Source organism: Camelus bactrianus, chromosome 8 (assembly GCF_048773025.1).
Source record: "Camelus bactrianus isolate YW-2024 breed Bactrian camel chromosome 8, ASM4877302v1, whole genome shotgun sequence".
Taxonomy (NCBI): domain Eukaryota; kingdom Metazoa; phylum Chordata; class Mammalia; order Artiodactyla; family Camelidae; genus Camelus; species Camelus bactrianus.
The window spans coordinates 24,535,068-24,558,592 of NC_133546.1; the positions used below are offsets into that span (position 1 = coordinate 24,535,068).

Consider the following 23,525-nt stretch of genomic DNA (forward strand, 5'->3'; position numbering starts at 1 on the left):
CCGTGCCTCTGTGTCCGCAGAGGCTGCTTCATCTTCGTGTGGTGGCCTCTGTCCTGTTCTTGTTCTTCCAAGGGAGGGAGCTTCCATTCTGGTGTTCATGATTTTGCCTGTTTCATAATAAAGTACTTTATGAAAGATTTGAATCTAATTTTTTCCCCTTTTTTCCCCATTCCCTACAGAATTTTTTTCCCCCAGATTATCTCCTGGACTTCTGCCTACTTTTAGTGATTTCTCATTGACTTTTAGTGAACTGAGCAGATAGAGCTGCCCCAATTTTTCCTACATGCAGAATTTAGAGAGAATTTTCGTTTGCAGTCAGTTGTACTTGCTTTTAGAATGGCTTGTTGAGATACAGCAGTGCGTGGGCTTTGAAGGCTTATCAGATTAATTGGTCCATTAGATGTAGTTGATGTTTCACAAGGTTCTAGGAAGAGGGTAAGAAACGTTCATCCGCAACAGACTTGTGGAGCCTACTAATGGAGCTTACTATCTATTTTTGCCCTCTGTAAAAGTGCATTATGGATTCATATTTTAAAGACTAATAATAAAAACTTCAGTGGGATTGATCATTAAGTAATCAAATTTAGTTATGTTCTATTTAGGCAATCAGGTGACCTCTAAATTTGATTTCCCCTAAATTTTCAATCAATGTGCTTATCCAAGTACATTTGGCCTACAAAGAGAATTTATTGCTACGTGGTTTTCATTTTAAGAGAAATATCATGTTGAAACGATATTATTTGTGTCTTTTAAAGAGAATCCTTTAATAATCTAACTTTCAGACATACTGTAGCGACATTTATAAAGTATAACCCAGACCTACTCCAGATTAATAAATATTGCCAAAAAAAGCCTTAGGTCACATAAATTTGTTAGACCCTTAGTAAACTGCTTACTTACTAAGGGATTTCTCAGAACATTTAATGTGATGATGTGTTGTAATTCTTCAAAATAAGAGACACAACTCATTCCGTTTTTCACTCAGGGCACACTCCTTAGCCATAGTATGAGCTTTTGGATAAGAGATTAAGAATATCATCATTATGATTCACAGCTAAAGAAGCATTTAACATGGGTAAATTTATTTCCCAGTATTTATAGGCATATAAATATCTCTGTTCAAGCACATATGTATGTGAAACACAACCTAATAGATTAAGAAAATGCCTCTTCAATCAAAATGTTTCTTTGTACAAGTTATTGGTAATGAAAGCAAAGGAATTCAGTCTAAGATTTGGTAATTTAGGTGACAAAAAAAGCATTAAATCCATATTTATCGAGTGACCCAATTTGGGGAAGAGAAGGAATTGGGGAGAGAGAAATGAGATTCTTTTCCACAATTACAAATGGCTCTGATAATCAGTAATGTGACAAATTATGCTAGGATCCAAGTAATCCAACCAATTAGGTAGCTTTTACTCCCTAATTTAAAATCATATTTTACTCTTTAACAGAATATTTAGTTAGCTTTTATTTTACTATAGGGGCAAATTACGAAAAATATTTCTTTTCGATTTTATGTTTAACAGCAGTTTTTAATTTGGTTTGAACTGTCGAATTTGAGGTCTGTCTTGGTCCAGGCTGATTTGGTAGATCTGGGTCTTTCAGGGCTTAGCTTGAGCTAAGAATAAGAATCTCAAGTCAATCAATGCATGGTGTGGGCAAATTGTCCCTGAAGTTCCCCAGCTCATCTCCTGCTCCGGATACCAGATTCCATTTCCTTCTGCCGCACAGAGCCAGCTAGTTTCACCCTCAAATTGCTCTCTGTTCAATTTTCATATTTATTTTTGGCCAGCTTCACATTAAGCATGTGAAGCTTTTTTCCATCTGGTCAAGTCAAATTGATTTTTTCCTTCTGAGAAAGAACGGGTTTAAAATACCTGAATGTGGGCCACTATGTAAAGGAATAGATTTTTGTATTTCCTCTGCATTTTATACAAGCAAGATAGTTGTAATTGGAATGGAGAAGAAAATAGGTAAGATGCTTGCTTTCCCTTTACATCTTACACTTTAATTTGGAGAAAAGTTATAGTATATTTTTAGAAAGCTTTATTTTTGTGTTTTACATTCAGTTTTTTTTTTCAGTTTTAATTAATGTTCCTGTGGGTAAAAAGTTACATTAATTTTTAGAAAATACCAGTAACAACTAGGGATTCGGTGGCCTTGGTTTAAAAAAAATTTTTTTTTTTCCCTCATGGTGTCAGACTTACAGAAAAGCTGAAAAGTTGCAGTAATAGTTCTACTAAGAATTCCCATGTGCCCTTCACTTAGATTTCCCAAATGTTAACATTTATTTGTAATTCTCTTTCTCCTTTTTAAAAAAGCACTGTCTTTTATATAACTGTATTAAGTTTAATTAAGATAAATTAAAATATTATTAAGAAATTAAGGTATTATTACCGATAAAATGTTGTCTAAGCTATAAACTTCATTCAGATTTCACCATTCATTCTGATGGTATCGTTTATAGCAAAAAAAAAAAAGAAAGAAAGAAAAATCCAAGATCGTGCATTGTATTTAGTTATCATGTCTCTTTACTCTTTAATACTTACTCTGAGCCTTTCTTTGTAGTTCATGATATTGACATTTTTGAAGCATTCAGGCCAGTAACTCAAATTGGGTTTGCCTAATGTTTCCTCATTAGATTCAGGTTATATACTTTTGGCAGGAATGCCCACAAAAGTGATATTTCGTCTTCGGCATATCATATCAGAAGTCACATGTTGATTTGTCCCAATCCTGGAGATATTATCCTCCATCACTCCGTTTAGGTAGAGTCTGCCGGCTTTCTCCACTACGGAGATATTATCCTCCATCACTCTGTTTAGGTACTAAGAGTCTGCCGGCTTTCTCCACTACCGGGTTACTAATTTTGCCTTGTAACTAAGAAGAATCTTGTGGGGAGCTACTTTGAGACTATGTAAATGTTCTTTTCCTGCTGATACATTCACCTAGTTTTAGCTTCAGTGAGTCTTGCCTGAATCAACTAGTCCTATGTTGGTTTCCAAATATGCTTTTCTAATTGACTGTTCCCTCTACATTTACTTATTTATTAGCTTTCTACTATAAGGAAGAACTTTTCTTTCTCTTATATTTGTTATATCAGTGTGGATTCATGGCTGTTTATTTTAGTCTATGGATTTTAATGCTTTTCTCTATTTATTTTGTTGCTCGATTGTCCCAGATTTGGCCAGTGGGATCCCTTTGATGGCTGGCTTCTGTATCCTTTTGACACGTCTCCATCATTCTTGGAGCACATCCTTACTTTCTGGCGTGAGGTGTTATAGACTCATTTTGAACTTTCCTTGACCCAGACTTGGAATCAGCCATTTCTTCAAGTAGACTTTGTTCCTTAGAGTGGGCAGTGATACTTTATAATCCAGGATCTGGGCACTAGCCTTGCTCACACTACAGGAGTGTCATTGCCTCTAAGCTCTCTCAGCAGGCTGAGCTATGTGAAATAGGTACACACACCTGAAACATGTATATACACGCTCAGTGACCTTTGTTTTTAATGTAACTGATTCCTTTTCTCTGCTGTACCACAGAAATGACACTGGATTAAGAGTTGTAGATCAGGAAGTGTAGATTCTGGTTCTGCTCATCCCTTCACTAGTCTTAAGAACTTGAGCAAATCTCTTATGCCCTCTACTTCAGCTTCTTCCATGTTAAAAATTAGGAAATAAGTGCAAAGGTGATTTTTAAAGAAACTTCCATTTTTGAAATTCTGTGATTCTATGAATTTAAGATTTTATAGATGGAATATTTTGATGAAGTTTTCAGGGAATTGGAAAAGTACCTTAAGCCACAAAATCATTAGAATTTAGATCTAAAAGTTACTTTAGACATGATGTATTTCAGTGTCCTAATTTTATAGTGAGATAACCAGGAGCATCTACAATGATAGAGCTGTTATAGATCTACACTATCTCATATGCCAGCTGCTGGTCATGTGAGGCTGTTGAGCATTTAACCTGTGGCTAATGTGACTGAGAAGCTGAATTTATTTAATTTTAGTTTAAATAATTGCATGTGGCTGGTGGCTATTATATTGGCTAGTACAGCTCTGGAGAGTAATGGGTTGCTTTATGTCACATAGGTGCTAGTGGCAGAAACAAAGCAGGATCTTTTTATAGTATATACCAGATTAAATTAAGCCAACTTTATCTTATGCCTTTTATAGTAGCTAATTATAATTTTTTAATACCAAAACTTCTGGTGCATTAATTTTGTGGTAAATTATTTAAATCCCAGGAGCGTCAACGTGATGGTCTATAGCAGTATATTTATTATTATAGTTAAAAGAAAATTTAAAGACCAGCAACAAATCAAAGTTTATCTGTTTTCAGGAGCTAATTGTAACTTACAGTCATAGCTATAATTTGAGTGCTTACTACTTTCAATAGAAATGCTTTTGTTAAATGTAAAACACAAAATGAAACAAAACACACACACACACACACACACACACACACACACACACAATGCTTTTGTTAGAATCTAAATGGTACTGGCAAAATTTATATTAAAATGATAATAGTACTTTCTCCAAAAATGCTAATCCCTTTGTAGGCTCAATTATATCACTTACATTTACAACCTTTTATAATTACTATACCAAGATTTATTTTTGTTTTTATTGAGAATATGCAGTGCAATTAAATAGTAATTCTCACACAGTGTTGATGAGAGAGAAAATTGGTATAACCATCCAGGAAATTATTTTTGGTACTAGGTATCAAAGCCTCAAAACTGTCCATAATTTTGACCAAGCAATTCCCTTTATAATCTAACATACAATTAAAGCTTTATATATAAAGACATAGCAAGAAAAAAAATTGGAATAACTTGAATGTGCAAGGAGATATAAAATACAGGAAAACAATGTGATAGCATCTCTGCTCATCACATTGCCACAGATTGTACCTTTTGATACATCTTTTTAAAAAAAATTTTTTTTGATAATTAACTATTTTATTATATATATTTATTATTAATATTATTATATTATAGTCCTATTCCAGGAAATATACAAAGCAACTTAAGTCTCTAACCTATGTTCATAATTTTTTTTTAACATTTTTTGTTAATTTATAATCATTTTACAATGTTGTGTCAAATTCCAGTGTGGAGCACACTTTTTAATGGAATGAAAGATTCTTTAAATTCTGTAGTGCTTTACAGTTTTCAGAAGTTTTACACACATAATTTCATATAATCCCATAGTAACCCTTTTTTTTCCTGACCCCTGTATTGCTCCTCCCCATTTCTGTCTCCCCACCAGTGACCACTCATTTGTTTTCTATATCCGTGAGTCTGTTTCTTTTTCATTTTATTCACTAGTTTGTTGTATTTTTTAGATTTCACATGTGATATCATAATATTTCTTTCTCTGATTTATTTCACTTAACATAATCCTCTCCAAGTCAATCCATGTTGCTGCAAATGGCACAATTTCGTTCCTTATGGCTGAGTAATATTTCATCTTCTTTAGACATTCATCTGTTGATGGACACTTAGGTTGCTTCCATACCTGGGCAATTGTCAATAATGCTCCTATGAACATGGAGTGCATGTATCTTTTTGAATTAGTGTTTTTGTATTTTTCAGCTATATACTCAGTAGTGGGATTCCTGGGTCATGTGGTAGTTTTGTTTCTTCTCAAACCTATTTGGTCCTCAATCAGTTCTGTCTTAATAAATTTTCAACCAAATCCCTAGGTATCATGTTTAATCTGAGCCTTTCTTTCCCCCCACACCTAATCCATCAACAAGCCCCATTGGCCCTACTTCTGAAATGTATCAGACCTGTCTTCTTATGTCCATTGCAACTACCATTCCTGGTATAAACCACATCTGCTCTCCCCAGGTTATGACATTAGTAACTGAACTGGTCTCTGCTTATACACTCGGCTCTTCTGTGTACACCTCACCCCCCAAGCCAGTGACCTTCTACACAGCAGCCAGTGACCTTTTAAAGTTATAGATCAGATCCTAGCACTTCACTTAAAATGTTTCACTTGCCAGTGGCTTCCTATCGATTTTAGTATAAAATCCTTACTATGGACTGCAATTCCTTGCTTTTTTTCTTTCTCACCACATTTTATCCTAGTTGATTTTCTTTTCATTCTCTTAATCCTCATTGCTCATTCTGGCCTCAGGGCCTTTACACTAACTAATCTCTGTCTCCAGCTGAAACACCTTTTCCTTGGCTTTTGGGCTGACTTGATCCTCCTTAACCTGAACTCCTGCTTCCTCAGAGAGGCCTTGCCTAGCCCTTCTACCTAACATCTTCTATCCCACCCCAGTATTGTTTTCTTCATAATGTTGATCTTATTTATCAGTCTGTTGTCTCATATATTGTTCATCTACATCCATTGGATGAAAGAGTCTTGAATAGTGCCGGGCACACAGCAGGTACTTGTCAAATAACAAATGAACTGGTGCATGTGTTGCTATTATCTGTGAGATGCAGTGGCAAATGCTCTCTTTGGTGAAATATATCACTTAAAAATTCAAAAACATTTTCACTGTGAGCTACCACAAGATCTTGTATATATTTCCCTGTGCTATACAGTATAATCTTGTAAAATGACTATAACTCAATAAAAAAAAAAGTTTAAAAAAAATTCAAAAACATTTAAAAATATTCCTAACTAAAGATTTAGCAGTTCTACTCTAGAATTTATTCTTCAGACATCTTTACTTTTTTTTAGGGGGAGGGGGATAATTAGGTTTATTTATTTATTTATTTATTTTTGGAGGAGGTACTGAGGATTGAACCCAGGACCTTCTGCATGCTAAGCAAGCACTCTACCACTGAGCTATACTCTCCCCCTATTCTTCAGCTATTGATAAGATTTGTGAAACTCTGTAGGCAGTCTTGTTTATAATATTGAGTAATTGGGAACAACGTAAAATTTGGGGAACAGCTACATAAATTATGGTGTTTCCCTGAAATTCAGTATTGTGCAGTCATTAACAAAGGTGTTTTAGGAGTGTAGTTGTTGACCTGGAAAGATGTTCAGAGTGAAAAATAGATTCCAAAATAGTGTTAAGTGAAGAGCTTATTTTTTGGTTTTATATATATGTAAAATATGTATTGAAAAAAATCTAAAAGAACAGATAACTAAAATATTAATAGTGGTGAATGTCTGAATTTTGAGATCACAGCGTATCTTAAATTTTTTGTGCTTATTTATGTTTTCTGTTTTCTATACTTAATATTTATCATCTAATTTATATAATCATTTGAAATATACACCCCTATACTGCTGAAAATTGACCTATATACTAAAGACTACTAGGTCATTGCAATTTAGTGTGTTTCTTGATGTTAACTCTACCCAGAGAGCCTTTCAGGGGATAGATGACTGAGTCCGATGACGCTCCCCTCCAATGCTAATGCTGTTAGAGAAGTGTCGTCAGTGTGTTTGTGGCTTGGGAAGGGGGCCAGCACTTTTGGGTGAATCAAGATAAACTTCATGGAGGATGAGGGCATTTGCCTTACTTCGTGAAGTATTCGGAGGATTTGACAGAGATGATTGAAGAGACATTCCACATGGAAAGAAGAATGGAAGTAATATGAGAAGTAAAGGAAAGAAAGGAAAAAAGTAGGAAGGGGAAAGAGAAAGAAATCATGAGGCATGTTAAAAGAATACCGAATGTATCCATTCTGTAAAAACATAGGATAGCTGAGGGAGCCATGGGAAAAAATTCTCAAATTAGGTGGAAACACATTATAGTGGCCTTAATTTGGCAGGTAACTGGGAGACATGGTAGTGTTTGAGCAGGGGAATAATGAGCTACTGGAGCTGGTTTTTAAGGTGATTAATCTGACAAATCATAGGAATTAAAGGGGAGAGACTGGCAGTGGTGAGACCATTTCAGAGCCTAAAGATAGAGACCAAGTGGTGATGCTGGTTTGAGCCTGGGCTGTTTGCCCCATATGTCAAGTAGGCTGCTAAACCCTATTCTATTTAATAGGAGAAAAACCCTACAAGACTTGAATGCTTTTGTTTCCTAGTGATTTGCCACAGTGCCATCTCTAACAGTCTGGGCATGCATGTGAATTAAGTTATAAGATAAGAATTTGTACTTTGGATATATCATACTTGACATTTTTGTTTCCCTCCATTCCCCAACTTCATTATGGCATTACTCCTGAGGACAGGGAAATGTCTGGGGCTAGCAGGTGGGAGAGAAGAGTGAATGCTCATAGTCTGGAATATTCAGTATCCACAGGGGATTGATTCCAGGACCCCCCTTCCAAGGATACCAAATCCGCAGATGCTTAAGTCCCTTAGATAAAATGGCATAGTATTTGCATAACCTAGCACACTCTGTGGTATACTTTAAAACGCCTTTGCTGTGTAAATAGTTGTAAATACAATGTACAATGTGTGGCAAAGTTAAGTTTTGCTTTCTGAAACTCTCTGGAATTTTTGTTGCAGGGAGGGAGGGTTATTTTCTGTCTGGATTGATTGAATCTGTGGACAGTGGTACCTGTGGATAGGGAAGGCTGAATGTACAAAAGAAGGAAACATCAAATCGTGTTGTCTTAAGTCAGAGTTGTAAATGTTTTACAAGAGTTTCTTACATATGTGGATCATGCATTTTAGTTCCCTGCGATAAAACCGTAGGCATTTTGGCTCCAAATTCTGAAGGCAAATACCTGAGAGATTGCATTGGTTTCGTCTGAGGAAATTAACAAATGTCCCTTTTGAAACCAGGTCAAGTTCTTTATTTTAGTTTCTGATCTAACTCAGGACTCCAGCTGTCAGGCTATCCCATTAATCCTCCCTGTCAGTGAAATCCCCTCTGAAATACATTGTAATTAACTTGCAGGAATTGACAACATAAGATGGAGAGTTCAGATGGTATTTGCTTACAAATTTCCTACGTGGAAGTGGACATTTAAATCTTTGAGAAGGCATAAAAATGGTTAGAAAAGAGTATTTTAGCAGACATTTTTTTTCTGTTGAAAGAAGCAGTTGACCCTTTCTAGCAGTTTCAGCCCCAATAATCTAGACTTGACAACTTGATTTTGCTGAAATGTTTAGGAAAAACTGTTGCTTCAAAAATAGTAATTTTTAATAATTTCACTATAATTATCCGTAAACCAGTGTGCCTCCGAAGTGCCACAGGAAAACTGGTTATACCTGGTGACATGCCCAGAATGGGGTAGGAAGAGGACTAAGCAGGTCCAATTACAGGGGAAGTGAAAGGATTTCAATGTAAAATTAAAAGATCTTATTCATTTGGTATAAAGTATAGCTTTGGCCATTCCTTTGAAGTGTTGACATGGAAAATTTTTTCTGCAATTTGAGGTCATGGAAGATTCCAGGGTGATACAAATGTGGATTTTGAGAAACAGACAAGCAGGTTACACTTACTTTCCTAAAGTAAACATTCACATGCGGAGTGCATTTTTAACTGAATTGAGTGAGGTTTCATAAATAATCACCCCTTTTGTCACTGTCCAAGGTACTGTAAAATAGGAGGCTGAAAAGTGGCATCTTTTGTTTTCCGGCATCTTAAAGTTTGTGGCCTCTGGGGACAATCTAAAGGAAAAAGAGAGTGGAACAAGATACCTATTAGGAAGGAAAGGAAAACAGGATGTTGGGGCATTATAAAGGCTGAAAAATGAACAGATATTCTCTCAAAGCTATACCAACTACTTTTTGAACACAGAGGAAAAAGAAAAACTAAGAATTAAGATTAAGAAGGGGGCCTGGAGAAAGTGGTAGGCTGCAGTATTCCTAGCTTGACATTGGGGTTAGAAGCAGTTCAGATGTCTTCAAGCGAGACCCACTGTGATCAAAACCAATTTGCAGAAGATGATAAGCTGATGAACTGGATCTTTTAATGAACTATATATGCCATACTATACACTGTGTGGGGTTTAGCTCTTAACAATTTCAGCAAAAAAGCCTAAGTTCCTTTATAAAATGAATCTCTGCTTTTGCTTTTCAGTAACTAAATATGAAACATAAATCTGTTTCTCAGCATTTGCCCCTTAAAATAGCAACAGCTATGGTTCCAGCATTTTATTAGTTAAAGACTAAATTCTGCCAAACACCAAGAGTTTAAACGCACCATTTTGATCATTGTGGCAATCAAATCCAGTATATGTGATTCTTTTAGTGTAAAAATATTTAACGTCTGCAGGAAAACATTTTAAGTTCCTATAAATGAGAATACACTATGAGAGCAGCATTTTTTTTAGTCCAAGAGCTTAGCCTACCCACGTTCTTTCAGTCATTTGGTAGAGCTAGATCTTCATCTGTATATTTATATATTCATTATTACAAACACACACACACCCCTCCCCTGGTGATGTTTTCCAAGGAGTGCAAAACAAAGTTGGATCACACAGTTCTCTGAGAAATAAAGCTTTGTTTTTAAAAAAAAAATTTTTTTACAATGGAAACACTATCAGGTATCTCATAATCTCAGAGAACTCTTACTGCAGTTTCAAAGGTCCTGTTTTATAAGAACTGGCTTCTTTATTAGTAGCAGCTAAAAGTTAAGAGGGAAAAACAGAAAAACAGAGAAGAAGCCAGGTGGCAAATGAGCAGATTTGACAAGAGAAAATGCTAACAGGTGAGAGCTGCCTCCACGTTTCAGCCTTTCAAGACCAAGGCCTCTGCAGTCCTGAGGCTCACAGTGGGGCCATCATCTGGGCCACGGAACAGCGTTAGGAGGCCTGCGAGGAAAGCAGGTAGTCAGGGAGCGGGCAATGAAAGAGCACACAAAAGGGGAGAGTTCTCCTGCAGCTGCTCTGTCCTCAAGTTTATAATTCACCAACTCCCATTACAAAATACTTACTTTGTATTTGTCAGGGATGGTTATATAATGTAGATTTAATAAACAAATTCTCTTTCCCCCTTAATTTCTCAGGATTTATATATTTATTTTTAAAACTTACTGGGTTTTAAAAGTGATTTCCATTCTCCAAAATCTGAATGATACTTATCAGTGCAGCCTCACCCATCTGCCAATATCCTGCATTGATAAAGTTTTGCTGGATATCGAAAATGAAACCAAAAATGGATTGATAAGCAGTGAGAAAATAGCAGTGATGACACGTGAAGTTAGAAATGTGCCTCCTCTAAGATCCTTACTGTGCAGCTACAGTTTCAGATGACACATCATTCATGGTACCCACCGCTCCATGCACTGGGACATAGAAATCTCCTTGAGCCACTTGTCACATAGAAAACCCTCTATTCTCTTTCCTCTCTTGTTAGCATTCAGCTGTGTTTCTGGATGAATGCACCACCATTTAGTTACATGCTGTTGTTCCTCAGGGGAGAGTGGGGCACTGTCTCCCACAGTGTCATCTCCTGTCTTTCCCTGCCCGTCTTCTCTCCTTGTGGTACCAGTCATTTCCCATCAGCTGGTGACACTGGCCTGATGCTTCCTGGGTGCTCGGAAGTGAGGAGTTACCTAGCTGGAGGGCGGACGCTGCAGGAGCACACGGTGTGGGGGTTGTCTGCCACTTACTAGCTTCCCCAAGTTACTCTACTGTGTATAGCTGATTTCCTCACCCATAAAATTAGCCCAATAGGGTGGTTGTGAGGTCTGACCAATTCCTCTGTGTATAGGCTCTTACATGTCCGACATTACAGTCAATCAGCAAGTTTAAGCTGTTATCCTTATTACTTCCTATGGCATGGGAGAAGGACTCTGTATTGAGAAGGCAGATCTTGCTTCTATTAGCTCTTTTCTTTCCCCTCTATAAGTGTCAGCTGTGCGCACAGCTGATCACGGTGCAGAAGGATGGGTGCAGGGCAGGGTGGGCTCTGTGGGGACCTCCTGAGGGGGTGACGGCAAGTAGAGTTAGAAGGGCTCGTGGGAGTGAGCCAGATGAAGGGAGAGGCGGGATCTTCAAGGAGTAGTGACAGCATGTACACAACTGACTGGGAGAGGAGGACTGAGTTCAGGGAAATGCAGCTGAATGTGATCTCTGCGAGGCTAGAGGGGGAATTCGAAGCAGACAGGCAGCAGGGAGTGAGTGCTACTGAAGTGTGATGAGAAAAGCAACTGCGAGGTCATCTCAGAAAACTGAGGCATTCAAAGAAGTTACGTGATCAGATTTGTATTCTAGAAACATCAGTCTCATAGCTGTGTTGATGCTGGGTTTTGGAGGTCGAGATTCGATAGCTGTAGAACAGTTAGGAGACTGTCCTAACACCGTCCCCTCAACTGGGTGCTTCTAATCTTCAGTGAGCTGGGAGATAGATAACCGAGCTAGTTACATTTGAGTCTGAGTACGAACAAAAAGATTCTGAGGAGGGGAGTGAAAGGAATTTTTAAATCTGCTAACAGGAGATTTTTTTGTTTGCTTAACATATATATAGTTCCTATCTTTGTCCTGTTTAAATAAGCTGTTAGATCATTTAGGGTATCAGTTCTAGCATTTATGGAGCCCTTCTGAATTTACAAGTGTGGAATTACGGGAATACATTGATATTTTAATAACATGCCTCAAAAACTCCTGAAATTAATAGCCAACGTATTTTTTGGCTAGTGCTTATACTGTACATAAATTAATTCATTTTAATGAGGCAGAACTGGAGAATTCTTCGACTTCTTCAGACATTTGGGCAATACTTGAGTAGTAATCACATCCCAGCCATTGTACCAAACATGAGCACAGAGAAATATGGAAGGCATGTTTATAACCTTCAGTCCCAGTGTTGTGAACCTTGACCTACCTTTCCTGTAGAGTAAGTCATGTCCCTTTTTGCACCAATAAGATGTATGGAAAAAAAAAAAAAAAACAGTAGAACAGTACAACAATTGGAAGCACTGAGTCTGTTTTCCTCTTGTTGAGAAGATGTCCTGTATCCAGTGTCCCTACCGTACTAGCCCTCCTTGGAGGGGAAGCAAGAGGATTCCACAGATTTGGAGCCACTAGAGCTCTAATTTTTGTTTTAACCAGACGTAATGTTGCCCTCCACCCCCAGGGAACATTTGGCATTGCCTGAAGACATTTCTTAATGGACTTGACTGTGGGGAATGATGTGTGTGTGTGTCAGTAGTGTTAGTAGGCAGAGCAGGTGGAGGCCAGGGATGCTGCTGAGCATCCCATGATGTACAGAAAAGCCTCATCCCCCTGCCCCTCCCCCCACCATCCACAGCAAAGAATTACCCAGTCTAAGATGTCAGTAACATCAAGGCTGAGAAACCCTGCACTAGAGATACTGTCTGTCCAGGCTGCCTTTGCAAATGTAAACAACTGGTTGGCAGGAATGACGGTGCTTAGCTGTGATGCTAGGTCTCTGGAGGTGTTGGGATGATGCTGCAACTGGCATTCCACTGGCTTCTGCTAAGTAGTCTTCAGTTCCAAGGGCATCAAAAAGGTTCATTGCCAAGTCCAGTGGGTGCTTGAACTTATACATCTTAGAGATCCTGTGTGTCTAGTCTCTTTACTGGGTCAAGTCCTAGCTCAGAGAGGCTTGAAATAATTTATTTTCTTCTAAACATTGTATTTGGTTTTCCAGATTGGGCCTACTGGTCATCCAAACACATTAAATTAATTGATTTTAATCAAAGTATTCTGGCCCCCATGTCACATTTTTAAATTCTATAAAAGCACAATGAGGACTTGATATGACTGTTTTTTCCCTCAGTTTCCCCTCTATGCCCCTAGACAAAAATCCTTCTAAAGACAAACCTAAGGAAATGCTGAATTTGAAGTTTATAGTGCAATTCATCACTGGCTTAAAAAAAAAAAACTGAGGACCTATATTTAATTTATCCAGAAATAATTCCTCAGACTTTCAGTGTTTATATTTATTCATTCTTCCTCTTTGAAGATCTTCAGAATTTTTCACAACTTGCTAAAGCAGGTCAATCTTGCAGACCTTCTGAAGGGCAGCGAAACTTCATTTCATGAATGTTCTCAGCGCAGGGAGTGAAAGAACAGAGGTCTCTCTGCTTGACTGATTCTAAATGATCGCCTTCTTTAGAGGCATTTTCTATGGGAACAAAATCAGCCATAATCTTCAGGGTTTTAAATGTCATTTTTAATATATCAGGAAACCAAAAGGTAGAAGAATCTGGAAAAATAACAAATGACATTTGGATGACTTTCGTAAACAGTTGTTAAAATGTGTTGAATGCATATCCTGTCTGGGGCCCCAGCTGAGTTTGAATCCCTGAGACTGAACTGATGTTTAACAACCATTTCTTAACCAGGGAAGGCCTCCCCTACTCCCAGCCCACACCCATTTGAGCCTCACTGGCTCTTTTGAACAGAAGCCTTTCTCAATTTTTACTTGGTTCAGTGAACAAGGTTCCTGTTTAAAAACAGTGGCTGCAGAGTCGTAAGTCTCCTCACCCTTCTGCCCGTCTTCTGAGTGCACCTCGAGCCAGGAGAGAGATGATACTCGGGGTGATTCAAGGGCCCCCTCACTGATTACTTGGTCTTTGCCCCACCGAGGAACCCAGATCAGGAAGGAGGAGACATGCAGCTATGTTGCAGCTTATTCAAGAAAGAAGGATTTTAGGATGGACGGCCCTAAGCTGGACTGTAAGTGCTTGGGCTCAAAATGTAATTCAAAACTCTTAATAAGGAAATGCGAGAATCAGGCAATCTTTAAACCAGTTTTGACAAATTAACACTTTTAACAAGTGAAAATACAGAGTAGGAAATCTTTTAATAAAGCCTTTTGTTGGGGGTGGGGGAACTTTTTGGCTTTAATGTTCTAAGAAAAAGGAGTAGGGATTTTAATTGAATGAAATGATCTTTGTTGTGCTCTGTAGATGATGGATTTAAACTTCTGTCTTGTCCTGCAGCCATGTGATGGCTTCTATGAAAATTCAAGGCAAACTATCATTATTCTCTGTTTTCCATGATCCCACTTTTTTTCTTTTGGCAAAAAATGAAGTGAAAGCCCTTTAATAACTCCTAGGGACCCCTTAAAGAATGCTGGATGTAGGCAGCAGCAGGCTACACACACAATTGTGCTGCTCTCCGAAGAACATTTTAGTACGTAATTTATTGATGCTTCCTTACTGCTCTTAATATTTGTATCTGGATCAGATCATGAAGATTTTGAGAAATGACTGCTTTTCTGTTTTAGAGGGGTATATTTGAGGAGTTCTGGGGGTTTTTTTGCTGATTAAAAAAGGTCATACTTCTCTTGCCTACCTCTTCAGTTTTTATTTAGTTTAGTTTAGTTTTGTTTTTTTTTTTCCCATCAGAAACATTGCCTGCATTTTCCTCTTAAATCTCTCCTCACCAGAATGCTTTCATTTTCATGGCAGGTAAATAAGTGACTCACATACAGGCTTTACAGAAAAAACTATATTCATTGTAATCTTATGCACTGCATTTTGGAGATGTGTTTTTACCACTGTATTTTCTTCTCTAGAAGTTTCTTTATGTACTAGATGTTTTATCAAGTTAAGTTTTTAAGAGTAATAAAGATGCTTTATTCACTAAATTACTTGCCCTTTAAAATATTTTCTATCTTCATTTTCATAGATAATTGCAAATTTTTATAATAACACCTCTGGGGAAGAAAGATGTTACATATAGTGTCAGTATCCATTGATGGATTATGGCGTAAATAAGTGATTTGCTTTTGGTGTTTGATGATTATAAAATACAGAGTCAGAGTGGCATATTAGAAATGATTTTGGAGTTGGATCCAAGTCTGCCTTTTAGCTCTGACTTTAGTTCTGTGTTTTTTTTAACAAGTTATTTATACTCTGAGAGTGTCAGTATTGTCATTGTACAGTGGGAATAATCTCATTTTCTGTGCTGTTTATACATTAAAAAAGAGGCAAAATGCCTTACCTATGCCTGGTTTCCCAGGAAAAAATCTGTATTGTTGTATGTATTTGTTCAGTTAACTCACCTTTAAATTCAGGTTGTACTTGATGAGTCTGTTTAGTGGAGACATATCTTTCTGTGCAGAAAGCATATTTACATACAGTATTCAAATATTAGGATAAGACATAGTTGCATAATGAGCATTGGGTTTCCTAATGAGTTCCTCAAATGCAGTAAAATAAGACTGAATCAAATGAAATACACGTTGCTCGTAAGAAAACTGGATAACTATCCAACAGATAAAATTTAAATTGAAGGGGATTTTTTTTTTCTAAACCCAGAAAATGGGTCTAAAAATCTTTATGTGGTTTAAAAATACTAACTTTTCCTTGGATGCTGGATCTTGATCTTTTCCAATTTCCATCTTTTAATATGATATTGAGTAGACTTCAGAAAAGTAGAAAACATAGTAGCTTCATGTTTCTGTAAACTAAAATTTCAGTGTAAAAACCATAACTATTTGGGGTAGAGAGGAAAGGGGAACTGTGTTCTGACACTTCCCACGGCTCCCCCTGCTCATCCATGGAAGTGCATCCCACTGTGGGAGCAGAACCCGTCTCCACCATCAAGCTGCTCTGAAATACAATAATAAAGTGTAAGAGAGACGCCCCACCCCCACCCAGGCAAAACTGCCTTCTATTGTTTTTTGGCCTGTTCTCACCTTAGCACTTGTCACTGGCTTATGCGTTCATGTTTATTGTGTTTCTCACACTGAAGTGGGTGCCCGATATGGGAAGAGAATTTTGGCGATTTTGTTCACTGCTGTACCCAAGCACCTGCAACAGTGCCGGGCAACCAGTAGGCACCTAACCAATTTATCAAATTAATGGATCAATCCTTAGTCGTCAGTAGGGCAACAAAGTAGGGAAGGCCACACCTACTCTCATTATAAAGTACACAGAATACAACAAAGATACTGTTTTATGTAAAATCAAGTCTCACTGCGCTAGAGCATGCTAATTCTGCAGTTGATAGAACACTTAGTGTCTCGTTCCAACTTTTGGAAGAAAAAGTCAGCAAGAAATACTACTGTCTTCTGTTACAGATGATTAACCAACCATGTGCCAAGAACAGAAAACCAAAAAGTTTACTTCCTTCATGAAAAAATAGTTAAATTAAGGGCTCTAGAAAAATAATTCTGTGATAAAATGCCAAGTCACAGGCCAAAGAAGCTCCCTTCCTCTGAGCCCTGGGCGAGGTCAGTGCTCTGCTCAGGAGGAACCACCCCTCCACACACTCTGGAAAGTCACACAGCCTGGCACACTCAAGCTCCTTTTCCAGGAATTCTATGTAAGTGTATTTTTTAGAAGCTAAAGATCTTGTTAAATAAGGCTTTCACAAAACACTAGCCATTCTCAAAGTTACATTGCATCTATACCTCTATCAAAAAGACAAATTGCTTTACAAATTAAACAAGGTCCTACTGTATAGCACAGGGAACTATATTCAGTATCTTATAATAACCTATAATAAAAAGGAATATATATGTATAACTGAATCACTGTGTATACCAGAAACTAATACAACATTGTAAATCAGCTATACGTCAATTTAAAAAAAAAATTATTGTACTTTAGAGTCAAAAGACCAAGTTTTAAAACTCAGCTCTAACACTGTCTTGTATGAACACAGGCCAGTCCCATTTGACCTCTCTGAGCCTCGGCCCACCCTCCTTCCACTGTAAAGTGGCAGCAGTCATACCTGCTATAATCAAGTTAAGAGTTTATACACAAGAAAGCGATTTATAATCCATTAAGCAAATTACAATGTTACTTGAATACATACTAAAATACAGTGCAAGTTCTTTCCTTAAATAAGAATTTTAAATACTTCTTGACTTTATATATATTCTGTATTTGTCAGAATATCATTAATTAGGGGAGAGGAATCCCACCGAAACAGTGAAAAAAAAAAAAAAAAGACAAAGATACAATTTTTAATGTGGTATTTGAAAAGAGAAATCTAGCAAACACTATAGCATATAGGTTAAGATACTAGGTTCTAATGTCAAATTGATGTGGATTTTATTCATGATTTAGCCATTTACGCTGGACAGATTTCTTAACTTTTTTGAGCTCAGTTTCCATCTCTGGGGAGAGTACTACCTAAATTGCAGACTTACTGTAAGGAATAAATTGAGGGGAAGTGCTTAAAGCATCTAGTGTTGTCTAGAACATAGTGTTCAATAAATGGGAATTGTGTTTGTGGTTATTTTAATTCTTTATAAATATCATTGGGTGTATTCTTTTCCTTTTAAATGAATGATAACAAACTTATCTTAAAATATATTAATCAGCCTCTGTTACTCTGTATAGAAATCTATTAGAAATTTTCCTAAAGGAAATGATTCTCTGATTTTTTTCAGAGCTTTTACTTTTCTGAGCCTGATGATTACTTAGATTAGGTGGTCTTTGAAATTTTTAATACAATTTAAATACAATTAACTCAATACAATTTAAGTTTTCAAATATGATCATTCACTCACCTAAACCTCCTGAGATTTCAAAGTATGTTAGGTTAAATGGAGTTGAACTTGCCCCTCCATAACAAAACACACAGGTATTCATAAAGAGCAGGGGCATATTAAAGGCTAGTTTAAAATCCTTTTTCTAGGAAATGTGTGTTGCTAATGAATCTACAGGAAGCGTATCAAGGCAACAGCACATATTATCACACAACCTAGAGATACTAAAGTTCCAAGATTTATTTTTCATAGTCTAAGATGTAAACTATATATTAAAAATCACCAATTCTTTCTCAGCATTTCATTGAGTCGTTGAATTGACTATTCTCTGAACTAACATTTTAGTACTGAAATGCAAGCATCAGTGTATGGTCTTGACAATATAATTTACTTTTCTTATCAGAACCTCCAGGTGACATGAATAAATACATTTCAATTGAACTATAGGCAAGTTTCAAAACTTTGTTTAAAATTTTAGTACATGAGAATCATTCTCCACTAGAAGGTACTTTTCTATAAGACCTATTCTATTTTAAAAGATAATGCCAATATCCATTTCTGGATAGTAATCTGGTTATATAAATGTATTCTTAATGTCTAATCGCAGACAAAATTAAATAACCTGAATAGCTAATAACGTATGAAGGACAAAGAAGGTAAAAGTTAATATTTAAGCTTTTCACTTACTTGATTTAATATTAACAATGCATAGTTTTCATGTTTTTCTGTAACTCAATGATTATAAAGTCCTGAGTCAAAGATTAACATTTTATATAACATTTCATTAAAAATATTAAGAATTCTTGCTTTGAATTTTATATTTTACTTCTGATACTCAAAATACATAATTTAAATATATAAGCATTTAGGTGTGAAGTTTTTATGATTCAGTGTTCTCAATACTAGCCAACAGCCACAATCAAGTTAAACAAAACAAGAATGTCATTTAGGGATTTTAGTTGGTTTCAGTAGATACCATTTTAACAAAGGAAAGGGGGTTTGGGCTTCAAGAGATGATAAACTGTGGGGAAGTGACTAGGAAATAGAGCTAGTGAAAGATAAGGGTTAATGTAGTAAGGTTTGTTTATGCAAACTCATCTCTTGTCTCTGGGGATGAGTTGCTCTCCTCTTTCTGATACAGGAGAAGGGGACACTGTCACAAGGGAAATTAGTGCCTTGATTTTAGGTAGATGGGGGAGGGGTGGCAGGTGTGTGTGCAGAGAATTCTTTCTATACTGTTGATTCTCAGTTGCCTTCAATTGAAAATAATACTTAATACCAAAGTGGCGCCTTTTGAAATGATATGTGGTGTTGCCCTTCATGGTACTCTAATGGACATCTTTAGGTGTAAGGTGTATTTTAGATTATTTCCTTTAGATAGAGTCTTAGAAGTAGAATTATGGAGTTGATAGTTTTAAACCGTTTAACAGTAGTAGATTCATACTACTAAATTCCTTTCTTAGAATTATGCCAATATAGTGTAACTCGAATACTGTCGCTTTCTGCTCCACATATTTTCGGGTTTTCAGTGCTACATTTGGACGCACATGTCTAATATTCCTCTTCAGGGTCCACACTAGATGAAAAATGAGGAATATCCCACCAAAGATCCAGAAAGGAGTAGTCCTAACCATAGGTGAAGCTAGTTCCAATATTCATGACTCTGCACTGTGGTTGTAAGGGGTTGCATAAACTGAAGCAAATGCTTGTCTCCAGGTATCCCGTCTACCAACTGAATTTAACATCTCAAATAATCACAAGTAGACCTCTTTGGATGAGGGGTAATGGAAGATATCTTTAATGCAAATAGATTAAATGGTTGGGATTAAATCTTCATGAGCTATTCAGCCCTAATCCAAATTAGCACTTGATTGCCAGTGGGACTGAAACCAAGCAGGATCTTGTGTGGCCTTCCTGGGACAGATCTCCCCACTCCTCCATCTCTTACTTGTACAAAAGCTTTAGCGTCCTAGGCCTTCTCTGAGTTCTAAAGAGCAAATTTAATCTGAGAAGTGAAAAAATGCAGAAACAAAGGAAAGTAGTCAAGCAAGACAAAATAATAGTTTAGCCATGAAACAAAATCAAAGACCTTTAGTTCCTTCTCAAGGGCTATAGATAATATCCTGAGCCATAGCCTTGAATTTTACAGATACTAAAACCCCTACCAGGTGGAGGAAGTTAACTGTATGTTGACCACCAACACGTAGACCCTAGACTGGTTACAGCCAGAAAACTGGTAATTGAGATTCCCAAAATAGGATTCTGTTACCTCACTAGCAACCAGTTTGAGCACTGTGCACCAGCTGATCACGCACCACAGGACCCGCTCCCTCAAACTATCTTTAAAAAATCCTTCCTTGAAAGCCTTTAGGGAGTTTGGGTCTTTTGAGCATGAGCACCCATTCTCCTTGCTTGGCATCCTACAACAAAGGCCATGCCGTCCTTCACCACAGTGTCAGCAGATTGGCTTTGCTGCACTTTGGGCGAGTAGACCCAGGTTCACTGGATTTTTCAGAAGGCATAGAATGATACATGCAAATCAAGGAATTTTAGAGCTGTCACCTTCAGCTAATTACCGTTGGGTAGACTCTTAAGAAGTGCATTTGAAAACTCTGAAGCATCTTAAATTTATTATAAATTAATGTCCTAGGATGTTTATTAATTATTAAGCTTTGTTGAAATATGCTGGGTATTGTACACAGGGTTTACAGCCAGTAGCTGTTCATCAGAACATTTCAAAATTACACCCATGAGAAAAGCAGAAAGGTTTTTACCTCCATGCATTTGCAGTTGCTTGTTAGGTTAGCAGTAATCTTCAAAACACAAGACATTGATTTATGCTGTTTAGCTTTGCCTCTTCCAAGATTTAGCTACTTTGAAGAAAAGTCATGTCTCTAAAAGCCCCTCTTAAAAAATAATTCAATACTTAAGATACTGATTTTATATTGAAGTGTTAAGTTCTTAATTTTTAGTTAGATAGGTAAAAAAGTATTCCATGGTGGGAATTAGATTCCATTAAAAAAAATCTGCATTTATATGGTAGAGGTGAAGTGTTATTTAAAAACTAATTAAATGAAGAAATTTCCTCAGAAATAAATTTTGGATTCTAAATTGTTTCAGTTATAGTATTTTTCTATCTAGAGTTGTATCCAGAATTGTGTTAGTTAGAAAGACAAAAGCTTTAAAAGAAGCCACATGGGATTTTGAATAGTAGCATTTATTCAGCTTCCTGCGTTATATTCCTCCATAGAATGTGTCCTTGTCTTGCAGAGCTGTTATCTCAGTTGAAAGCGTGACATTCATGAGTGCGATCATTCTTCTACGGCCTGCCTCCCTGTAGCCTATAAGTTCCATGTGGGTAGAACCGTGCCTGCTTCTGCCCACCGTTATATCCCCAGTGCTTAGCATGTTGGATGTAGGCAGTCTGTAAGCAGTGGATGGATGGAGTAAAGGTATGGGGAAGGATTGTTTTAGTCATTCTAACATTCCATGAAGCTTCTTTAAAAGGTAGTCTTTAAAGTGTGTTTCCTCTCTCAGCATCTGATCGAAAGGATTGCTTCATTACTTCTTCATCCTGCATCTCTGTCAGGCATTGCTATAGCACCATTTTGTAGAATAGGAATATTATGAAAGAAATTCATTGTCCTTTTACAGTTATGGCCTTTTAAAAGGCTTGACTCTCATCACACAAAGGTTTAAGTAATAGTCTTGCCGAAAGGACCTTATTGAAAGTAAAGTTTATAAAGATTTTTCCAGCACAGAACCTGTTATTTCCGGAACCTGTTTATTCCTTCATAAGTCTTAAAACAACATATTTCTAATTCCTTGGACATCTTGTTCTCTAAAAAAAAATACTGTGTTTTAGCGCAGCATGATATGAAGGTATTGCTTAATAGCTTTAGGTGATGAGTTCCAGGAAAAATTGACATAAAAGAACAGTATTTTTTCAATTTTTGTAAAGCACCGCTTACTGAAGTATTTCAAAATGATGCTTATTCAGCCAGTCTTTGAGGCTTTAAATTTAGCCTTAATTATTTTAGTTAAAGATGTATTATAAAGTGTAAGTATATATCTTAGTTGAGTTAATATTAAAACACATCTCTACTGCTTGACAAAAGGAAAGAGAAGCTCTGAATAAAGAAATCCTCTGTTTCAGTTTTTTAAATTTATGTTTGTGGTATATGTGTAGAGAGGTATGTATGTTAGTTTAAAATACTCTAGTTTATGATGTAAATATATCAGGGCTGTGTGTGTGTGTGTGTATGTTTAGCCTTAGCTGTTATTCAGTGTAGAAATGAGCGTTAAAATATTCAAAACAGATCGAATATATCCAAGCAAATTAACTTTCTAGAGTGGAGGTGTCTAATACTTCTAAAGTTGAGGATTAACTGTAAAAGCAGGTTCTACAGAAGACAGTGTGGTTCATTGCACAGCTCTCTATTAGTCTGACTTAATACAAGAATAGATTTTAGACTACATACAAGAATTAGTCTACTGTATATTGCCCATAAATATAGTGTCTTGTAACTGAGCTGCTGAGTAACTGTGAGTACGAGATCTACTCCTTGGCAGGTTTCTGGATTTCAGTCTATGTTGTCAGTTAATAGTGGAATCACATGAGTTAACTAGCAGTTGACCTTGGAGGAGGGTTCATCTGATCACATGAAAACTGAGAGACCTAACAAGGATGTAGACTTGAACAATTAGTCAGCACATCTTACCTGTAGAATGTACCCATGGGTAGGGCCAAACTTCTTCAAGACTAATTTTATACCGGGTCATTTGCTGAATTTCTATTCATCGAAGTCTCAAAATTGAAGCTCCAAGTAGCAGGATTAATACAATTTTAGGCTAGAAAATTTTTTTTAGAAATCTTAATGAAGTGTCCATGGAATGCCAAATGCCCTGAGCTTTAACCCTTGAGCTTTATTGTTTTTTCTGAAAATAATTAGATAGTTGAAGTCCATTGTTTCAATCTATTATTATATCACGTGGTAGGGGTCGTGTTTGTATAAAAAGGAATATTTGCCTTTCTGTTCTGTGACGGGCTTGTTAATAGCTTATCCAAAAATGGTATCAAATTTTTAAGGAATATGTATTAAAGAAAACATTGCAGTTCTGTACCACTGAAAATTAAGTAATGCATAAAGAGATGCTTCCTATTGACATTGACTCTGCCATACAAACCCTGAATAAGTATCAGTAGCTTGTG

The 23,525-nt window shown here is 36.7% G+C and overlaps 1 protein-coding gene across 4 annotated transcripts in view; it reads left to right on the top strand.

Moving 5' to 3' along the window:
- Positions 1 to 23,525, top strand: part of MAP7 (microtubule associated protein 7) — a 154,236-nt gene that overhangs the window by 48,870 nt on the left and 81,841 nt on the right. The window contains exon 1 of one of the 4 annotated variants that reach the window (XM_010965625.3): positions 14,324 to 14,541. The exons of the other annotated variants lie outside the window; for them this stretch is intronic. Coding sequence (XP_010963927.1) covers positions 14,520 to 14,541 — 22 coding nt within the window. The 5' untranslated portion in view covers positions 14,324 to 14,519. Of the gene's footprint in view, positions 1 to 14,323; positions 14,542 to 23,525 lie in introns of those variants that run through there. 4 annotated transcript variants of the gene reach the window in all.